Raw genomic sequence first — 18234 nt, 5'->3', positions numbered from 1 at the left:
TATGTCCTTTCCTTCTGCTCTCGTGATTCTCATTCCTTTTTATCTGGTGGCAAAGCTTCAGAAAGAAGGGTATGAGTGCCCCTCTCCTCAGCATTCCCTGCAGATTAATTTAGGGAGTTCCTCCTTCGGCTTGCTGGTTGCCTGCTGGAGGGCTCTGCCTCTCCCTGAGCTCTGGCACATGGGTCGTGGCTGCAGGTTCCATGCCAGGGCCAAGCCATGTGAGTTAGGAGTTGTAATAGTGAGGTTATTTCATTGATCTGAACCCCAGTATCTCCGCTTCCTGGTTAGAGAATGAATTTATGCAGCAGTGTTCAACTTGTCCCCAGATCTAGTCAGAGCATATGGTTCAGATGTGCCACCAAGAAGAATTAAGCACTACAGCTCTTACTGCATTTAGTGCATTACATATGCCTACGCTGACAACAGTAGGTTTTGAGAACTGAAGCCAGTGCTGGATGTCCTTCTTAGGAAGCATAGTGATAAAATCTTAAGTGTTTTCTTTTCCTTTATGTGTAATCCTTTTGAAGGAACCTTGCAGACTTTATAGGGCATGCTTATGGTAAAATTACAAGGAACAGCTGAGGCTGTTAAGCTGAGAAGAGAGGAGGAAGCTGAGATGAGAAGAGGAAAGTCCTGTTTCATCTTGCTGCTTCTCACCATGCACTCCTTAGATGGCTCTTGCACTTGGTGGACTCTTCTGTGAGCCTTTTCAACATTATTGAGCAAAAAGAAAGAAGTGAGTAGTTCTGTCTGGTTAAAGAGTTGAATCAATTCATCAAAGGATGGGGCAAGCCTAGGAGCCAACACAAGCAGAAGGGCAATAGCAGACAGTTAGGAGTGGTAGGATAAGGTGGAGGAAGACAGGATAACAAGACATCCCTCCACTTCTTGGTGGCAGCAAGCTGTTACGCTGGCTAAAGTATCTTGGAGAACTTTGCCTTTTACAGCTCACCTTCAAATGCTGAATCTTTCCTTCCTTTTCTTTCTGATACTCGCATCTATTGTCTTGGCCATAAAATTACACGGCATATTGCTTTGTGATAATTGCATGTGTGATTGTGCAGGTAGAGTACATTGCGTGTACTGCTACAGTCTGTATTATAACTGTGTGGGTGTAACGTTTACTTAATGTGCAAACATTAAGTTTTGAGTTGAGAACAATTGTATTTGAAACTAAAAATGTTCCAGTAAGGAAAATTAATCCATTCTGAGCCTGTTGCTTCATTAACTGTGATTAACTAGTCTATATTATAACAACACTTAAAATAAAATACAGCCACATAATTTCTCTATCAGGCAGCCTTTTTTTCATTTTCTTTTATCACTGTTGTAATGGTGTGTAGAGTTCCTGTGCAGGGATGAGGGTTCCATTGCATTAGGTATCCTATGGCTGCTTATAACAAAAAAATAGTGCGTATTCTAGTTTTGAAAGTAATTTGTGTAATCCAAATCATTTTCCATACCGTCTTATTGTCAAATGTCTTCAAAGTATCCATTTTATTTTCCCCTGAAGAACTGAGTGTACTTCTTAGTCTTTTCTTTCAAAGAGTATGTTCCTCTAGTCTCTTCTTTCTACTAATGACATTTTTTAGCTCTGAGTTAAAGGTTGAACAACATGGTGTCATCTGTCAATTCTGTGAATGAGAGGGGGATTTTCTTAGCTCCTGAGTTCGGTGGGCTTTCTGTGAAGCCTTTGGGATATCTGTTTGGATAACAGTCATGCTGTTTTTCCGTTAGGCAGAGGAGGAAAACTCAGTGGTGACAGGATGATTTGGCAGAAACTTAATGGATGGATTTTATAGGGCTCTGTTCTCATAGGGACCTAGGCCCTGTGCTGTTCACCACAGACAAAAATAGGAAGGGAGTTAGGTGATAAATTTTGCTGTTAATACTTTTCTTTTTCCCCCAAGTGATAAGCGGGAGGGCCAACTGAAGCGCTGCAGAAGAATCTCATGGTATGTGAGTGAACTGGACAAAAAAGGTGCTATTCAGTGTTAACAAATGCAGAATAACACACATGGGATCAAGCACAAAGAATATGTCCTCTGTCTTGTACATTAACACCGGATTCACAACTTCTCTGAGACTTTGAAATCACTGAAGATGATTCAGTGGTTAATTCAATAATCCTAAAAACAAGCAAGATTCTAGGAATGAAAAAGAAATAGAGAAGAGACTGAGGGAAAATGGTGCTGATTTAGAAATCCATTTTCTTCTTCTCTTGGGCGTTTTCAAGCCACCCCTCACCCCAGCACATGAAGAAGGGTAGAGTAGAACAAGCCAACAGTTGGACAAGGACAAGGAGTGAAGGACCATTAGGAGAGCATGAAAGGTTCTCACAGATTTTAGTAGGTGTTGACAGACCAACAATTTCCAACAGTGCGGCAGAGAAAAAAAAACAAAACCATGAAATGCTGTTAAACGGATGTACTCGTATAGCCTGTGACTTAAACTGTCTGCCCTCAGATTTCTGGAAGACTATGCTATTTGTGTGATTACTGTTTGTTTGTCCTATTTTTATACACTTCCCTAGGTAATTGCTTCTTGCCACTGTCAGCCAGGGCACTTGCACTAGACAGATGTTTAGTCTGACCCTGTGAAGTCACTCATGTGGACTTTTAAGAGAATATTGTGGAAATTTTAAGATAAAAGCCTTTCCGTCATTTTCAAGTGTCTCTGCATGTGGGAGTCTTGGTGGAATCCGGGAACTCAGTCTGAGTGTTTTTATTTCCCTGTTAGCCCTTAGCTGTGCTTTAGCTAACAGCTTTTCTTTAGTACCTGTGGCCACTCTGCTCCAAATATAGAATAAGAATTAGCTGCTTTTGCAGAGATTTCAATAATATGCTTAGCTTTATTTGTACTATTTTGATGTTTGTGTTACGTGTTAGCCCATTAAGTGCTATGCTAAAGGCTGTGCATCTTTGTTCAGGTCTGTGCATTTATTCCCTCGTCCAGTGTTTTTTTGCAGCAGATAAGTACAAAGATATTTTCATGGATTCGTTTTTCCCCTCATCTCCTCCTTTAAGTGCCTTTGAAATAAATTGCATAAGCTTATGCAGTTGCCAAACTGGTCCAGTAGTCTATATTTAAGTTATTCTCTTCTAGTATTAGCTACTCTATTTGAACAGCAAAAACATTTTCACTCCAGTTTATTCGTTTCAGCAACTTGCCACTACAATTAAAGATTAACAGCTCTGTTTTTCAAGCCCAAACAATTGCTGTTCCCGAGTACTCATGCTAAATTACTGTCTCAGCTCCTTGTCAGCGTTGAGTAGCAGTTCCTGCCATACACACCTATTTTTTGAAAGTTGGTTTGTTGAAGCAGATAGGCGCTTGTTTATTTAGACTCCTACATGTTTAAATAGGTCATTCCAAGAGACCTAAACCAAAAATGAACAAAAAGCAGTGTAGCTGCTTACTGGGCACAGCTGAACTGGCTGACAGAGTATCTTCTTAGTTCTCTTGGCATCAGTGAGAGTCAGCAATTGCAAAGGAAATTAAGTTGCTCTACTTTTCTCTGTAAACATGTTTTAATGAATCTTCAGGCTACAAACTAATACTGAGTGGTAAGAACGCACAAACCTAGAATCTTGCAGGTAACATCAGTTTTGCTTGGGAGAGCTGACCCTTTCCTGAGGATTGCTCTGCCATTTAGTGTAGCAGCTGCTTTTCTTAAAGTAGGAAAAAGTGGAACAATTTATACAATGCCAGTCTAAAAAAGAAATGTCCGGAGGAAGGGAATGTGCTGAAGTGCAGGTAAAATTATAAGAGGAAAAATGTTAGATCGCCAGCAGCCGTTGTATTGCGGTAGGTAATGCCATGCGCTGTGTGCTGCCATCTCTCCATGCTGTTTAGTTTTATTGGATAAACTGAGTTTAGTGTACTCTGACCATCAGTCTTCAGCCAACAACTGCCTTTCGGGGAAGTTTTATTTTTCAAATGTCATAAGTAAATCCTGAACCGCTGTGTGGGGCAGATAAGTTGTGCCAGGAGCAACATGGAACCGATGAAGCCATATTTGCTATGGTTTTAATACCCGTTCCCACCTGTGGCTCCCAGTATGTCCCCTGCAGCACCCACTTTGGGCAGCTGTCAGCACAATCCTGTGGCTGCTCTGGAGCGCTACATGCCCACGCTGGCTGGACAGCCACTGCTGAACAGCGTGTGCGATGGATGGCAGAGTCCCATTCCCCTCTCTGTGCCTCTTCGTTTACCTTTATCTGAAAGTTCTCACAGAACTTTTAGGAACTTCCCAGGTCCATCTCTGAAACTGCAGCCCTTCTTCAGTTATTTCAAAGGTGGAGGATAGAGGGGAGCACTGCTTCATTAGCTTATTTTCCTAGGGGAAAAAAGCTAACTGGCTATGATTTTTTTTAAATTATTTTTCAAATTTTCCATGCGGACAAGTTATCAAGTTATCAGGTTTGGTGTGTTTGCCAATGTGTAATATGTATATGTGAATTTTGGTGTGTGAAAATTGTCATATATTGGTTCTTCTATCTGATAAATATTGTTAATTAAACTACCTTTAACCTTACTCATTTTAAAATGCCTGTGTGACGAAATAATAGGTTTGGGAGAAGGCCTTTTTCTTAATTCTTTAGATATCTTCAGAAACCAAAACCCAGGGGGTTCTGTCTGAACATCAGGAAACACCTTTTTCACTGTGAGGGTAACCAAGCACTGCTGCAGGTTGCCCAGAGAGGCTGTGGAGTCTCCATCCTTGGAGATACTGAAAAGCCACGTGGACATGGTCCTGGGCAGCTGGCTCTGGGTGGCCCTACTTGAGCAGGGGAATTGGACCAGATGAGCTCCAGAGGTGCCTTCCAACCTCAGCCATTCTGTGATTCTGTGAGATTTCATTTCTTTACAGAGGTGTTCATGTCACTGCAGGAATTTGGAGGCATGGAGTATGGAGTTTACTCTTCTGCTACACAAGTTAACTTCATATCACGAGAGTCAAGGAGACCCATGATGTTTTCTTTTTAGTTTTCATCCTCAGAGTGCAGGAACTATTGGGGAGCCTTTTGTGTTTGCTTTTATTTTCCTTTTGCTATCAAAAATTGATGTAGCTAAAATTGAAGATACATACTGAAATTGGTATTTGGCTTCCAAGATAAACCTTACTAAAGACTGAGATATGATTTGTTTGGAAAATGAACACCATGGTTTATCTCCAGACAACTGGAATTTCGTTAGGCTAATGGGGACAGCTGCTGAAATCTGTCGGTCACACAGTCCTTCTTAATGAATTACACTAGTTTATACCAGTGAAAGAGCTTATGAATTTACATTGCTATTGTTTAAATAGGGGGGAACGCACATAAACCCTGTGTCAGTCTGCTTGTTTGCAATACTACTGCAGTTCTGTGCAATGCACTGAGCTGTTGAACTACAAACAGCAGCGAACCTGATGGAGAACATCAGCTGGTGACTCACCTCGGTGTGCTGTCATTTGAGCAACCCGTGCCTGAACGCTGCAGTATAGTACCAACACGTGTCATTGACCTTTCCACATGGGGCATGGCTGGCCCCTCCTCAACATCTGTACAGTTAGGAAGTGTTTCAGCGGGCGTAAGCTTCCATGTGGCAGTAATCCTTATCAACAATGGTCTTTTCCTCTGTCACAGAACAGTAAGCGAGATGCTAATGGGGAAAAAAAAGGCAAGACAAATGCATACAGACCTTCAAGAGTCGATCAGAAAATGATAGAAGTACTGTGCAATAAATAAAGTATAATTATGAGAAATCACCATACAAAACAGTTTGTGCTATACAGTCTAAAGCCTTCCTGATAGTGTGAGGAATATGACAAAGAGGGTAGCTTCGTTCATATCAACAGGTAAACTAGTTAGTGAGAGGAAGAAAATTAGGTTTCTCATAAAACTTGGTTTAGTAATAAGCAGAGCACTTGTGTCTGTCTGACTTGGTGTCAGCCGGGAGGTTCAGTTGGAGCAGATGGTTGAGAACTGTCCCCTGCTAACCTCCTATTTCCTTCTCGGAAATAATGCAGTCAACTCACTTCCAAGCACCTTGTTGCTGGAGTGATCCATGCAACAAAACAGGGAGGCAACAAAACAGGTTTTACATGTACTGCCTAAAAGTACTCCAAGTGATGTAGATTTATTCACTTAATCCAAATTAATTATTCTTTTTATTTATTTTAGATACAGAGTGTATTTTGGAGCCTCTGTCTCTGCCGGAAAGTCCAGGTGGTGCTGCTGCTGTAGAAAGTTCTCCCTATGTGCCCTGTATTTTCTGCAAAGAATGCTATCTCTTAGCAGAAGAAAACCAGCTCCTGAAGCACATGATTATTGAACACAAGCTCGTCATAGCAGATGTGAAACTGGTTGCAGATTTTAGAAGGTAAGGGTTATATTGTTCGAAATGAGCATGTATGAGTGCAGATATTATAGAAAGCTTCAGAAAACTAGAGATCGTCTTATTAAAATGCTTTAAAAAGCTGTGGAGTGTTGTGGGAGGATTTTTATTACTTTTTTGATGAGTTTTTTGTTGCTGGGTTGTAAGGCTGTTTTCCATTCCTCTCCTACTCCCCAGCCCCCAGATGTTCCTGAAACCAGGGAACTTGATATTAGAATACAGGATAATTCCCATGTTAGACATTCTTGGACATATCCTAGAGACTTCTCAGGTCCTGTCACTAATCAGCAAGTTGCGTACAAACTGGAAAGCTGTTTATTTCATAAAGCACATTCTAGACAATCAACTCTCTCAATTTTGGGTTTTATTTGTATAGGACAAAATTATTTCTACCTCTCTACAATGTCCTAAAGCTGCGTATTGCTCACAGAAGCTGCTCACTACAGGATCTCTCACATTCTGGGATGAAATTAATTTGCCCTGTTTTAAGGATGCCAGTATTTCCCCACAGAAATCACATTTAATCCTTAACTATACTTTACAATACTGTGATCTGCATACAACTGTGACTCCTCCTACAGCTGTGTCATTGATCATCTCAGCAGGGTCATGTTTGGCTTTCCCTCTCTCAACTTCCTCCAGTAGCTGGCGTGGCCCCAGCTGGCTTGTAACTTCAGAGACAAGGCGCTTGCTTGGCATTTTGCTTTCACACACAGCAATGTATGGGCCAGGCAGTAGGCTAGGCGATACCTGCCAGTTTGTAAATAGTTCTGTTGCAGTGTTTAAATGTTATCCGGCTAATTTCTGAACTAAAAAGAGTTTTCTGGTAAGTATATTTTGTGAATAGTTACTCAGCCAACGCCAATAACTTGTGTCTATCAAGGTGCAAAATAAAAGAAATATTAAGATAAAATTTAGGAAGAGAAGTGTAAGCCATATAAATCCGTATTCAGATGTATGAGCTTAACGTTGCTTAAAATGGAAAGCCGATACTTGTTTTTGTTTGGGTTTATGCTGAAAGCAGGCAGAACAAGAATGCAATGTTCTTTGGAGATGATGCTAGTTTCCTCAGATAAATAAAGGGATCGGAGCTGCTCAGTCATGGACCACCGGTTTAAGTATGCTTTGGGAGATTATTCTGTGTTAATAGAAATGTATTTTAAAATCACCTTTTCAAGAAAATGTTCGTTTAGATTCTTTTTGCTGCTAATGCAATTGGAAGGTAGACAAATCTTATGGAAAGTGGCCCCAGGATGTGAAATGATCAATTTATTACTTCGAAGTGTGCCTTCTCTTATTTGCGGTACTGCATATCAGTGAAATAGTCTAACAGTATGTACAAAAAAAGGAAGTATAATCTGAGGTGTAAAACTGAAGTGTGTAAAATACAGGGAAACAGCTATGAAAGCATAGAATTTTTTTATACTTAGCAATGAGTTACAATCAGTCTTAGGCATACATTTGTTGACAGAACTACAAGAAGTGCAGAATACAGAGAAGAGCAATGCTAATGGAAGTTTTTATTTTGTTTTTTAACTTGGAAGAATAAAGATAAGCTGGCATTAGGGTGGGGGGAAGAGATAAGGGGAGTAAGCTTCCACTGCATGACTGGACATGATCACTCATGGACACTGATCGCTCTTTCTCTCTCCCTGGAAGTATGACAAGACATTGGCTTTATTTGTTCGTTGATTATTTGGGTTAAGTCTTATGATATGAAATCCCTTAACAGTAAGCTTCATGGCACAGACTGTTATGGTTAGGTGAGTTTGTCTGAACAGTGTTCATTTATTTCAGTGCAGGGAACAGACTAAATGACATCCTGAAATCCCGTCATTTGCACATTTACGTCCTAAAAGCTCGAGGATGACTTATTCTGGAAGACTTGCTGTTTTATGTAGCAGCAAGACTGTTTTGTGCATTATAAAGAGTGGAGTAGGCAGGGGGACAACAAAACTCTCACCTCTCACTTACTGACATCTAATGATGCCTCTGAATGAGCTTCAGCCATGCGTGCTGGCCTCACTGCGCTTAGCTGTCTGCTGTACCAGAGGTTAATCCTCTCCATGTCAGAGTTAGCAGAAACAAATAAGCGCTGATTTCTTAGCTGCTGCAGTCCAAGTCCTTATATAGTAAGATAGATGGTAAAGAGGTGATACGAACCGCCATGGGATGTGATAGCTGTGATGAGTAAACTTTTAGATTGCACAAGTATTAAAATCTACAACTATTTAGAAATGTCCTCGTAATAATATCTGGGTTTTTTTATAATTCTTTTCCTAATTTGATGGCGTGTCAATAAGAAGCTGTCTTTGAATAGTTAGCCTTTACCTTAGCGACTCTGACATGATTTATATCATGCACAGGAGTCATAAGTATAAATATAAGCATGCACTTAAGTATTTTCAGATATTTTTTTTTATAGTAAGATTCTGAATAATTAGCACAAGGACTGCTTGGTTCCCTTCATCGTATAATTGAAGGTGATGATTTCTTCTTGGTTAGACAGTAGCTTCTGGTTCAGTGGGAGCCTAATCACAGTTGGGGTCTATTAATGCTGCTACAATGCAATGATAGTACAAGAATGTTTTTAAACAACCGTAGTTGATGGGTTAAACCTTCAAGATATGTTCAGGGCTTTCCTTATTCTGTCTGCTGTCCCACCCCCCGGTGTTTGGGGGACTTCATTTTTCTGTCTTTATAGTTGTCTGCCAAGCTACAGCTTTCACTGGAACTCCACAGGAGACCTGACAAAACCTCACTTCTGACAAGTAGGTGTTTTTACCTAGTTTCAGATTCCTGTCTGTGTCTTGCAGAACACAGAGCACAATATTTTGGAAATTTGAGAGTACACTGTGGTATGTCTTTTCAGTAAAGATGCATCTGAGTGGCACTTCTGTCTGAAGATGTGAATAGGTCACAGTGTTTATGTAAAGCCTAATGCAAATCTGTCTTACTGCGTTCCTTGCTTTGACAGGATAGTTAAACCCAGTTTTAATGAAGCCGAATGCATTTAATGAATTGGAAAAATAGATTAAAGGAAGAAAAAAATGAGATAGGAATTAAAAAAAAAAACAAACAAACATAAAGCACTCAAGATTTTAGAGGACGGAAAAAGCAAGAGCTGATCAACTATTTATTAAACCTTTTTTGAACTTTCCTTTTTGACTTATCCTCTCCCCCTTATTTTTAAAGATACATCTTGTACTGGAAGAAGAGGTTTGCAGAACAGCCCATCACAGACTTTTGTAGTGTGATAAGAACAAATTCGGAAGCTCCATTAGGTAAGTGTGTTGCTTGCTTACTCTCTGTTGGCCAAATCATGTGATAATTTCTGGCAGATGCTGCTGCTTTGATCAGTCAAATGTGAACTAATCTGACACTAGGTCAGAAAACCACAGGACTAATGTTTAACTCTTAACCACATATTTAAACTTACCTTTTCTGAGGATAGCAACATGTGCTTCAGCACTCTGCTGAGTGAGGACGAGCTCAATACATGCTTAACTGCGCTGCCCAGTTGAGTCCTGTTGCAAATCAAGGCCTGGAAGCAGCGCTGCTTACATTGTGGCTGGGGAAGCTTTGGCACCCACTGCATAAACCATTGGTGACAGTCCTTCCAGAAATGTGGAGAAACCTTCCCAGTGAGCTGTCTTTCCCAACTTCACCCGGTCCACCCCACTGATGCTGCTAACTCCTCCTGGACAGCAGGGCCACAGTTGCCCTTCCTTTCCCCTGCCACAGCGCTTACTACCCCAAGAGTATTAGGGAACAATATCTTCATGGTGGGGGTAAAAAGGCTGCCATTTTCTGTGCTCCAACAGAAGACCAAAGACCACACTTCACGGTTCTGCTGCATTGGCACAATGGGACATTCCATCCTAAGGACAGTGATGACTGTGTGAAGGAAGTGTTTTTCTCAGAAGTAGCTGATATACTTCTTTCATTTCCCCTTTTCTAACAGAAGGACGTAGCTTACCTGAAAGCAGATAAGAGAATGTTAAGGCTTTCCTATATCTTTAATTCTCCATCGAGAGCTTACAAGAGAGGAAGAAATGCATGCAGCCAGTGTCAGAGATGGGTGGAAGGTGAAAACTGGGTACAAAATGAATGCAAATACACTGTTTTAATTATTCAAATTAATTTTAAGAAAGGTAGTCCTAGATAACATGAAAATCACTCCAAAGACCATAATTGCGTTTCTCTTGCGTGCGTATGGTTTTGCTTCTGAAATTTAATGCTTACCACTTGGTTTGTCAATTGCAAATAAATTGCCTAAATGCCAGAGCTTGCCAGAATTACAAGCCATTTGTTAATTTTAAAGTCTACCTCCTTCAAATCTGATAGCTTAGAAATCAGGGAGGTTGTCTTACTTCACACAGGCTTCTGTATGAAAAGATGGGAAAGACTGAAATCTACCAAGCTTGAAATTGTAAAAGACTTAATAATGGTCACTTCAGTTCACCAGCCACATAACGCTTTGATTAATAAGTGACTTACTTTCAAATGCAAAATATTTTTGTAAGTGGTTTTATATTTTCTTACACCGAGTAATTTTGAAGTAATTCATTTGAATAAGATTTGTTTTATTATTAAATTGGATATGAAGATAAATAGTAAAAAGGTTAGTAAACATAAAATGTGGGTAAAACACATAAGTAGAATGTAAATTATGCAAGTCTCAGTGTGTGGTACTAAACAGTTGTGGTGCGTATCTGCAGATGGAACGAGATCTGATGGTGAAAGGTGACGTGATCGGTCAGGGTAAGGGGAAGGTAAACAGTAATTTATACTGTTACCAATATAAATGAAAACAAATAATAAAATTGCTTTATGTCTCCAGAAGAACTATCATAAAATAAATAAAGCTGGTAGTGAGGAAAACCTTGTCTTTGTACTGCAATATAAATGATGTAAAGGTCTTATAAATATGCACATACAAATATTTAACCATGTTTCATTAAATTATGAAATTAAAATAAATTACTTTTGTAGATTAAAAAACACATTCTCACATTCTTAATGCATGCCAAAGGTTTAGCAAATTATGTCCCACAAATATTCAAAGCAGCTGCAACTTCCCATTCCTTACCCATACTTCCTAATCTCTCAACAGAAGAGCAGGACAATTATTTTCTCCTATGTGATGTTTTACCAGAAGACAGATTACTTAGAGAACAGCTTCAGCAGAAAAGACTGGTAAGAAATTACTGTTGCTTCATTTTTTGAGGTAAACAGTTCTGTAGTGTAATATATGGTAACTTAGTGGGCATTTTAAAGTGAAAGCATTTTTTGCTAGACTGCAAAATTCTGATTTTTTTATATTTTTTTTAAGCTCATTTGCCTAGCTGCTGCACAAGCATACACAAACTCCTTGTTTATAGATTTTTCTTTGGATGAAATTTACAGGTTGTGTGTCAGTGTTCCACACGAGTGGAAAATACACCCAGAGCACTGAAAAAGGCTGTGTGCGCTGAACATCTTTCTTCTTGCAATAATCTGCAGTGCATTGGCACACTGTCTTTTGTGTAATTATATACATGGAGGGAAATTAGCAAAATAAAACTCAATGTGTGACACTGTGAAAAGGGAAGGTGATACTTATTTACAGAATCTTCAAGCAAGTTGTTTTTGTACATTCACACTCTCTTACCCAGATTTCATTAGTTCACACTGGCGTAATCAGAAGCACCACGGTGCATGAGTGGAGGACATCTGGCCAGTATGGTTCCTGTGAGGTGCAAAGGACAAGAAATGCCAGCTGTTGAGTCCTCACGAACTGCTCTGGTTCTTCTTCCTTAGTGATGGCAACCTGGTACATTGGACAGACCTCTTATATCTTTTCAGAGCTGTCAGTTCTGAATGGGTGGTCCTTCACATTGAGCTCTTGATGACTTCATCTTCCATGAGTCTTAGTCCATGTTGCTGACCACTGGGGACTTTTTATTTTGCTTTGTCTTCTTGTTTGAAATACACATCTTTAGTCTGTTTTTTCCGTTGGGCTAATTCAAAAATGAATGTTATGGGACACATAGCAGCCTTCAGGTCAATGTCCTCATGTTGGGATGCAGGGTCTTCTACTGACTTCTCATCTGTACTGTGAGGTGTTAGAGTGCAGGCCTTTTGGTCTTGACATAAATATGTTCCTCAGTTTACTGCTGGCAGCTCTGTTCTGGGAATTGTCAATACAGGCCTTTTAACCCTTTGTTATGCTGTTTCTTCTGGTACCTTACCTGGTTGGTAAAGTACCAACCTTATGTTTCTATTACAAGTCTGTACATACACAGCATGCAACTAAACCCACCTTAAATCATAAGTATTCAAAATGAAGGACATGCTTACAAAAACCAAATTCTAGTCCCCAGGAAAATTGGGATTGGCATGCAAAATCCATTTGGTTCAACTACCCTGTGAGTGCTGTTTCAGTTTGCCAGGTAAAGTACTGTTCTGCAGCTCAAGGCACGTGACTAATGAATCCCCATAACCTGTGGAGTACGTACAAGTCTTACGTGGCTCTCCATAGGATCCCAGCTCCTGCAAAGGAGAGTTGTGGTAGTTCTGCCACTGAGGATTTCACATGGAGTTGGAGTTGCCTCATCTGAAATCTTCATTCCTGTGTAGGTCCGTTCTATTGTCATGGACTGAGAAAAAAAACAGCTGATGCGCTCATGCGTAGGATGCTTCTCTCACAATTCGTTGTAAGGAAAGCCATTCTGGATCAGTAAAAAGGTTTGTCTAGAACAGCATGATATCCTTGCCAGCAACAAAGTGTCTATGGTATTTGCCCTCTTCTGATCTCATGGTGATTCTTTCTCAAAATATTCTCCTAGTCTCCAGCAGCAGTGAGTTGCACAGCTTAACTACACACTGGAAGAGAGAACCATCTGTTTGGCCCTTTTGAACCTGTAACCTAACACCTGGCTGGTTTTTGTATTAGAAGAGGTGGTGAAAAATTCATCCTTTATCTTATCCAAACCATTCATGATTTTTCTCCTGATCCAGACCCCCCTGCCGTTATGTCTTTCATTAGTCATATGCTGCAGTGCACCCTCACAGCAAAGGTGGCCAACAGCATCCTGGGCTGCATTAGGCAGAGTGTTGCCAGCAGGTCAAGGGAGGTGATCCTTCCCCTCTACTCAGCATTAGTGAGACCACATCTGGAGTGCTGGGTCCAGTGCTGGGTTCCCCAGTATAAGAAAGACACAAACTCACTGGAGCAAGTCCAGCAGAGGGTCACAAAGTTCATCAAAGGACTGGAACATCCTTCATACAAGGAAAGGCAGAGAGAGCTGCAACTGTTAAGCCTGGAAGACAAGGCTCATGAGGGATCTTATCAATGCGTATAAATACTTAATAGGAATAAGGAAGGGGGAGCCGGACTCTCCTCAGTAATTCCCACTAACAGGACAAGAGGCAAAGGACACAAATTAAAAATTGGGGAAATTCCATCTGAAAACAAGAAAACACTCTTGCTGTGAGGGTGGTCAAACACTAGAACACGTTGCCTGGAGAGGCTGTAGAGTCTCCACGTGTGGAGGTACTCAAAACACAACTGTACACAGTCCTCAGCAGCCAGCTCTGTGACCCCGCTTGAGCAGCGGGGTTGGACTAGTTGATCGCATAATGTCCTTTGCAGCCTCAATGATTTAGTGATTCGAGTTAAGAATGCTGTCTATTTGATGGTTCTTCACTGTACATCATTGTTGCACTTCTTTGTACCTCTTCCAGTTTCCTATAATGCCGTTGAGGTTATGGAAGACATCTTGAACATTGCATGTGGGCATGCGATGTCATAATGATGTTCATTTCCCAAGCATATATCATGTTTTTGTGGCTTTGAGGAAGGAAAGAAGATCGTGATTGAGCACGGAGCTAATGTTTCTATAGAACTGTCTATTGTAATAGATATTGGACTGTACTTTCTCTTTTTTTAAAGGGCATTTGTTTCTGATTTTGTGCTATTTTGTGCTATTTTGTGCTATGCAGTCCTATTCCAACTAAGCCTTCTCCCTTGCCAGTGTCAAGGGAATGCAGAATCTGTTAGCAGGTGACCTGTCTCATGTCCTCTGCAAATAGATGTTTCTTCAAATTCAGAAAAGAGTGCAGGATTTAGCCCAGCGCAAATGCTGGTTTTGTTTACAGAATAGTTAAGTTAGAAAGAGGTATGCATTCTTATTTTGATGTGAAATAGCCATTGCTATTAACACTGTTTTAAATATCAGAATTGTATCTTCAGTTTTTACAGAAGGATTTTGTGAAATCAAGCTGCAGCTGTAGTTTGGGCTGATGGAGTCACTGCTTTCATTACAGCAATAAAATCTGTTTAGTTTTTCATTTCCTTTTGCTGCAATCTGAGTGTTGACTTGCAAGTTAAATAGTTATTTTGCTTTGCAAAGTCTTTTACCTCCAGACAAGTCCAGCAATTAAGAGTGAGCTGGCAAATGGGCTCATGTGAGTTGCGCAGAATAAAGACCAGAACTATACAACTTTGGTGATTTTTCTGCAGCCTTTGAATCCTAACTGCTGTCTCCAACAGCAAGCCCAAACAAGGACAAATGTTGTCTTTAAAATGTGCTAGCTGAAGCATTTCATTTTGCAGTTTTGAAACTCCAGTTTAGGAATATTTCAGGCTGTATTGCAGCAGGAGAGCTAGCCAAGGTGGGTGTCGTGCAGAGACATTATGGTGACTGTGATGTATTGAGAGAGGCCAAGGAATGAGCCTGAACTAGGTTAGAGAGCACAGCTTGCTGAAATAGCCGACAAGGCTGTGTAATACAAAACAGATACGGTCTTTTGGAAAAACACAGTCTTGACAAAGAATTTGTAGTTGTGAAGCATTGGAACCAAGCAGGGAAGTCCTGGCAGCAAAACTCAAGATACTAGGAGAGGCAGTGTCAATACGAGCCACTTGGGCTTATCTTTAAGATTATTCCAAAAAAAGTAAAACCTCAAACCTGTTTTTGGAAAATACACACTTCCTACCACTTCCTTGCCTTGCTGTCATGTTTACAGCTATTGTCCTGTCGTTTGACTGGTAGTTTTAGGTGAAGAGGCTACTTCTGTTCCTCGCAGTAAATAAACCCTGAAGAGGAGTCTTAACCAAAACTAGAAAAGGGACACAGGCATGTTTAGAATACTCAAGTATACTTGCTTCCCAGGATGAGATGTTTGTATGATCCCCAGTTTGTCAGAAGCTTAAGCTGAGACAAGGTTCAAGAATTTGAAGCTGTGCACTGGAAAGGGTTGAGATGCTAGCCTAATTTAACATAATGCAACATCTGAAGTGCTTACAGTATAGCTTATAATGTCAACATGGTAATACCTACATCTGAAATTCTGTACATCCTTCTTTCCCAATGTTCACAATTTAATTGCTTTTCTCAAGCACTGTGGAACCTTGCCCCATCCTCCATGGACTTTCAAAGAATTGTCACACTATTGGTCAGAAATCATTTTATCTAATTCCATAATGACTCTTAGTGAAATTCTGTCAGATTTAAATATGTAAAATTTCCGACTTTTAACCCTTTCTTACCTTTTTCTGATCTCAGTTCTTTGTTTCTTTTGTTTTAAATGCTTTTCATTAATGGTTTTGATATAGCTAATTGTTCCTGGAAAGACTAAAGCCCTGAAGATTGCAGGCATTCCTCTCTTGTATGTTTGGTCTCTTCCTACGTTAAGTAATGCATCTCTGCTTTTCTTTGCCATTTATTTCTAATGTATTTGGGGCCGGGGATGTTGTTTTTTGCTTTTCCATTTTACTGTGTTAGCCTGTCTCCATCTTATTTTCGTTGTCTTAGCTCAAAAAAACTTCACCTATCTTCAGCTTGGCAGCCCGTGGTACATGTCTGCTGTAATTTCAGCACTTTTTCTTTTCATACATCTTTGCACAGTTACTTATCATATCATGAAACTCTCACTCCATTTTTTAATTGACTCATCTTCCTGAACAAGCTGTAAGAATGTCTTCTACATCGGTATCACAGCACCCTTCAAAGCCCATGTCGTCTGACCTCTCGTTGCTTACAGCCTGCTGAAGTGTAGGTTGTAGCCTGTATCGCCTCAGCAACTGAGTCAACTCAAGAGGAAGGGTGATAGGGAAGAGAGGAAGAACCTAAGAGTGGGACAGACAGCTAGGGGAACAATCCCTTACAGCCATTCCAGTCAGTCATTCCCACTGTTCACTTTGAACCCAAGCTCTGCAGACTACACTGAATCTAGGATAAGTTACAGAAAAAAAACCGCGTTCCCTATTCCTAAGAGGAAACTTGCCATACAAAACAAGAGTCAGAAGAATGCACCTCAGAGGTTTCACAATAAATTTATAACACTAATACCGCAATCCTGAGATTTTTGCCATTCATTATAGTGCCAGCTAAGTTATAGTTTGGTCTTTGTACTCATTCAGTCTGCCTAGGATCTGTGATTCATCAGACTGTCCAGCTTGTTTTCCTTCTTACATCCTTTTCCCCCTACCACCACTATTTGCTTCCCAATTTCCTGTTTTTCCAGTCGATCACAGCTCTTATTTCTCTCTGGGTTTTTTGTTGCTGTCCTTTCAGACCTAGTTTAAAGTCTCCCCACTTAGCTGAGAAGATGATGTCCTAAAATACTCTTTCTCTTCTTTGTCAGGGGGCTCATTGGTAGCCTTTGTTTCCCCAGCCATATGATGATATTCTTAAATGCTCCCTATTTTGTCACTGTTTCCATAGCTATATGTTCCTCTCCAGAACATGTTGATCTGTGCCTGTGCCTTGAACTCAACCAAAAAGACTCAGGAAGACGCTACCCATTCCTGTTCCTACTTCATTCTTGTTCACAGAGTTTTGTGGTAACGTCTTATCTAAGTGTCTAGTAAAAAGTCAGGAATGCCCAGTTGGGTGCTCAGCCTGTACCAGATGAAGTGGAGTACTCTCAATTTCATCTCCAGATAAGCAACATCTCTTGGATGATAGTAGGTCACTGCCCCATTGCTTGCCGCTCTTCTCTGTCCCAAAAGTGGGTTTCTAATGCCGTCATCCTTCATTCCTTAGTGAGTAGTCTTTGACATGCCAATGGGACTCTGTTTGTGACATTCCTGAACTATGTATGAGTTTTCACATTCGCTGGATGAGAGGGAAAAGTGCACAAAGTAGTCAGTAAACACATGTGCATTGGATGGTGTGACAGCTGGCTTCAAAGGTGCTGAATGTTTTTCAGGCTGGATGTCCTATCCTGACATATTCCTTGTATTTCCATGCACCCTACAGCTAAGCTGTTTCCTGAAGGGCTTCTCCAGCAGGCATCTGAAAATATTCAAGAAAAGGCAGTCTTTGTGAGATAACATTGGTGAAGACATGATAATGATTACAGAATTGGAAGTTGTTTTTTCTTCTGTAGTCAAGAGGCTAGAGAGTACTGTTTGAAGTGGGAGAACTGAATACAGTGATCAGTAAGGAGAGAATCTGAATATAGAAGTTTGGAGACAAGCTAGTGATATACAGATAAGACTGCAGGCCTTTACAAAGATCTGAAGTTTCTGATACAATGATTCTTTGTAAATATTTTTCCTATTTAGCACCTACAAGCACAATCTAAAGCTCATCTGCCAATCTTTGAAGAAACCGTAGGTACAAAACCAAATGTATTTTTCTTACACTAATAAGACCAGTTTAACCTAATGGTGTATATAATTGTCAAATAAATAATGTACTTGGCAAGTTTTTAGAGTCTGTAGTGCATCTCAAGTGTCACCAATCCCAGTATACTGTGCTGTTTTGTTTTATTGCCAGTAAAGTGTATAAGCAGCTTCCTGTTGTGATCTGTCAGCGCGATTTTTTTTAAATCAGAATCCGTTTCACTTGCTTCCTTTGC

General features: G+C 40.3%; 1 protein-coding gene across 1 annotated transcript in view; it reads left to right on the top strand.

Moving 5' to 3' along the window:
- Positions 1–18234, top strand: part of ZNF277 (zinc finger protein 277) — a 58292-nt gene that overhangs the window by 16739 nt on the left and 23319 nt on the right. The window contains exons 2-4 of the mRNA XM_074607276.1: positions 6168–6366; positions 9577–9665; positions 11498–11580. Of these exons, the coding sequence (XP_074463377.1) occupies positions 6168–6366; positions 9577–9665; positions 11498–11580 (371 nt within the window). The remainder of the gene's footprint in view (positions 1–6167; positions 6367–9576; positions 9666–11497; positions 11581–18234) is intronic.

The sequence above is a fragment of the Larus michahellis genome, chromosome 1 (genome assembly GCF_964199755.1).
Source record: "Larus michahellis chromosome 1, bLarMic1.1, whole genome shotgun sequence".
Classification (NCBI taxonomy): domain Eukaryota; kingdom Metazoa; phylum Chordata; class Aves; order Charadriiformes; family Laridae; genus Larus; species Larus michahellis.
The sequence above is the reverse complement of the archived record's forward strand: the minus strand, read 5'-3'. Positions and strand labels throughout refer to the sequence as shown.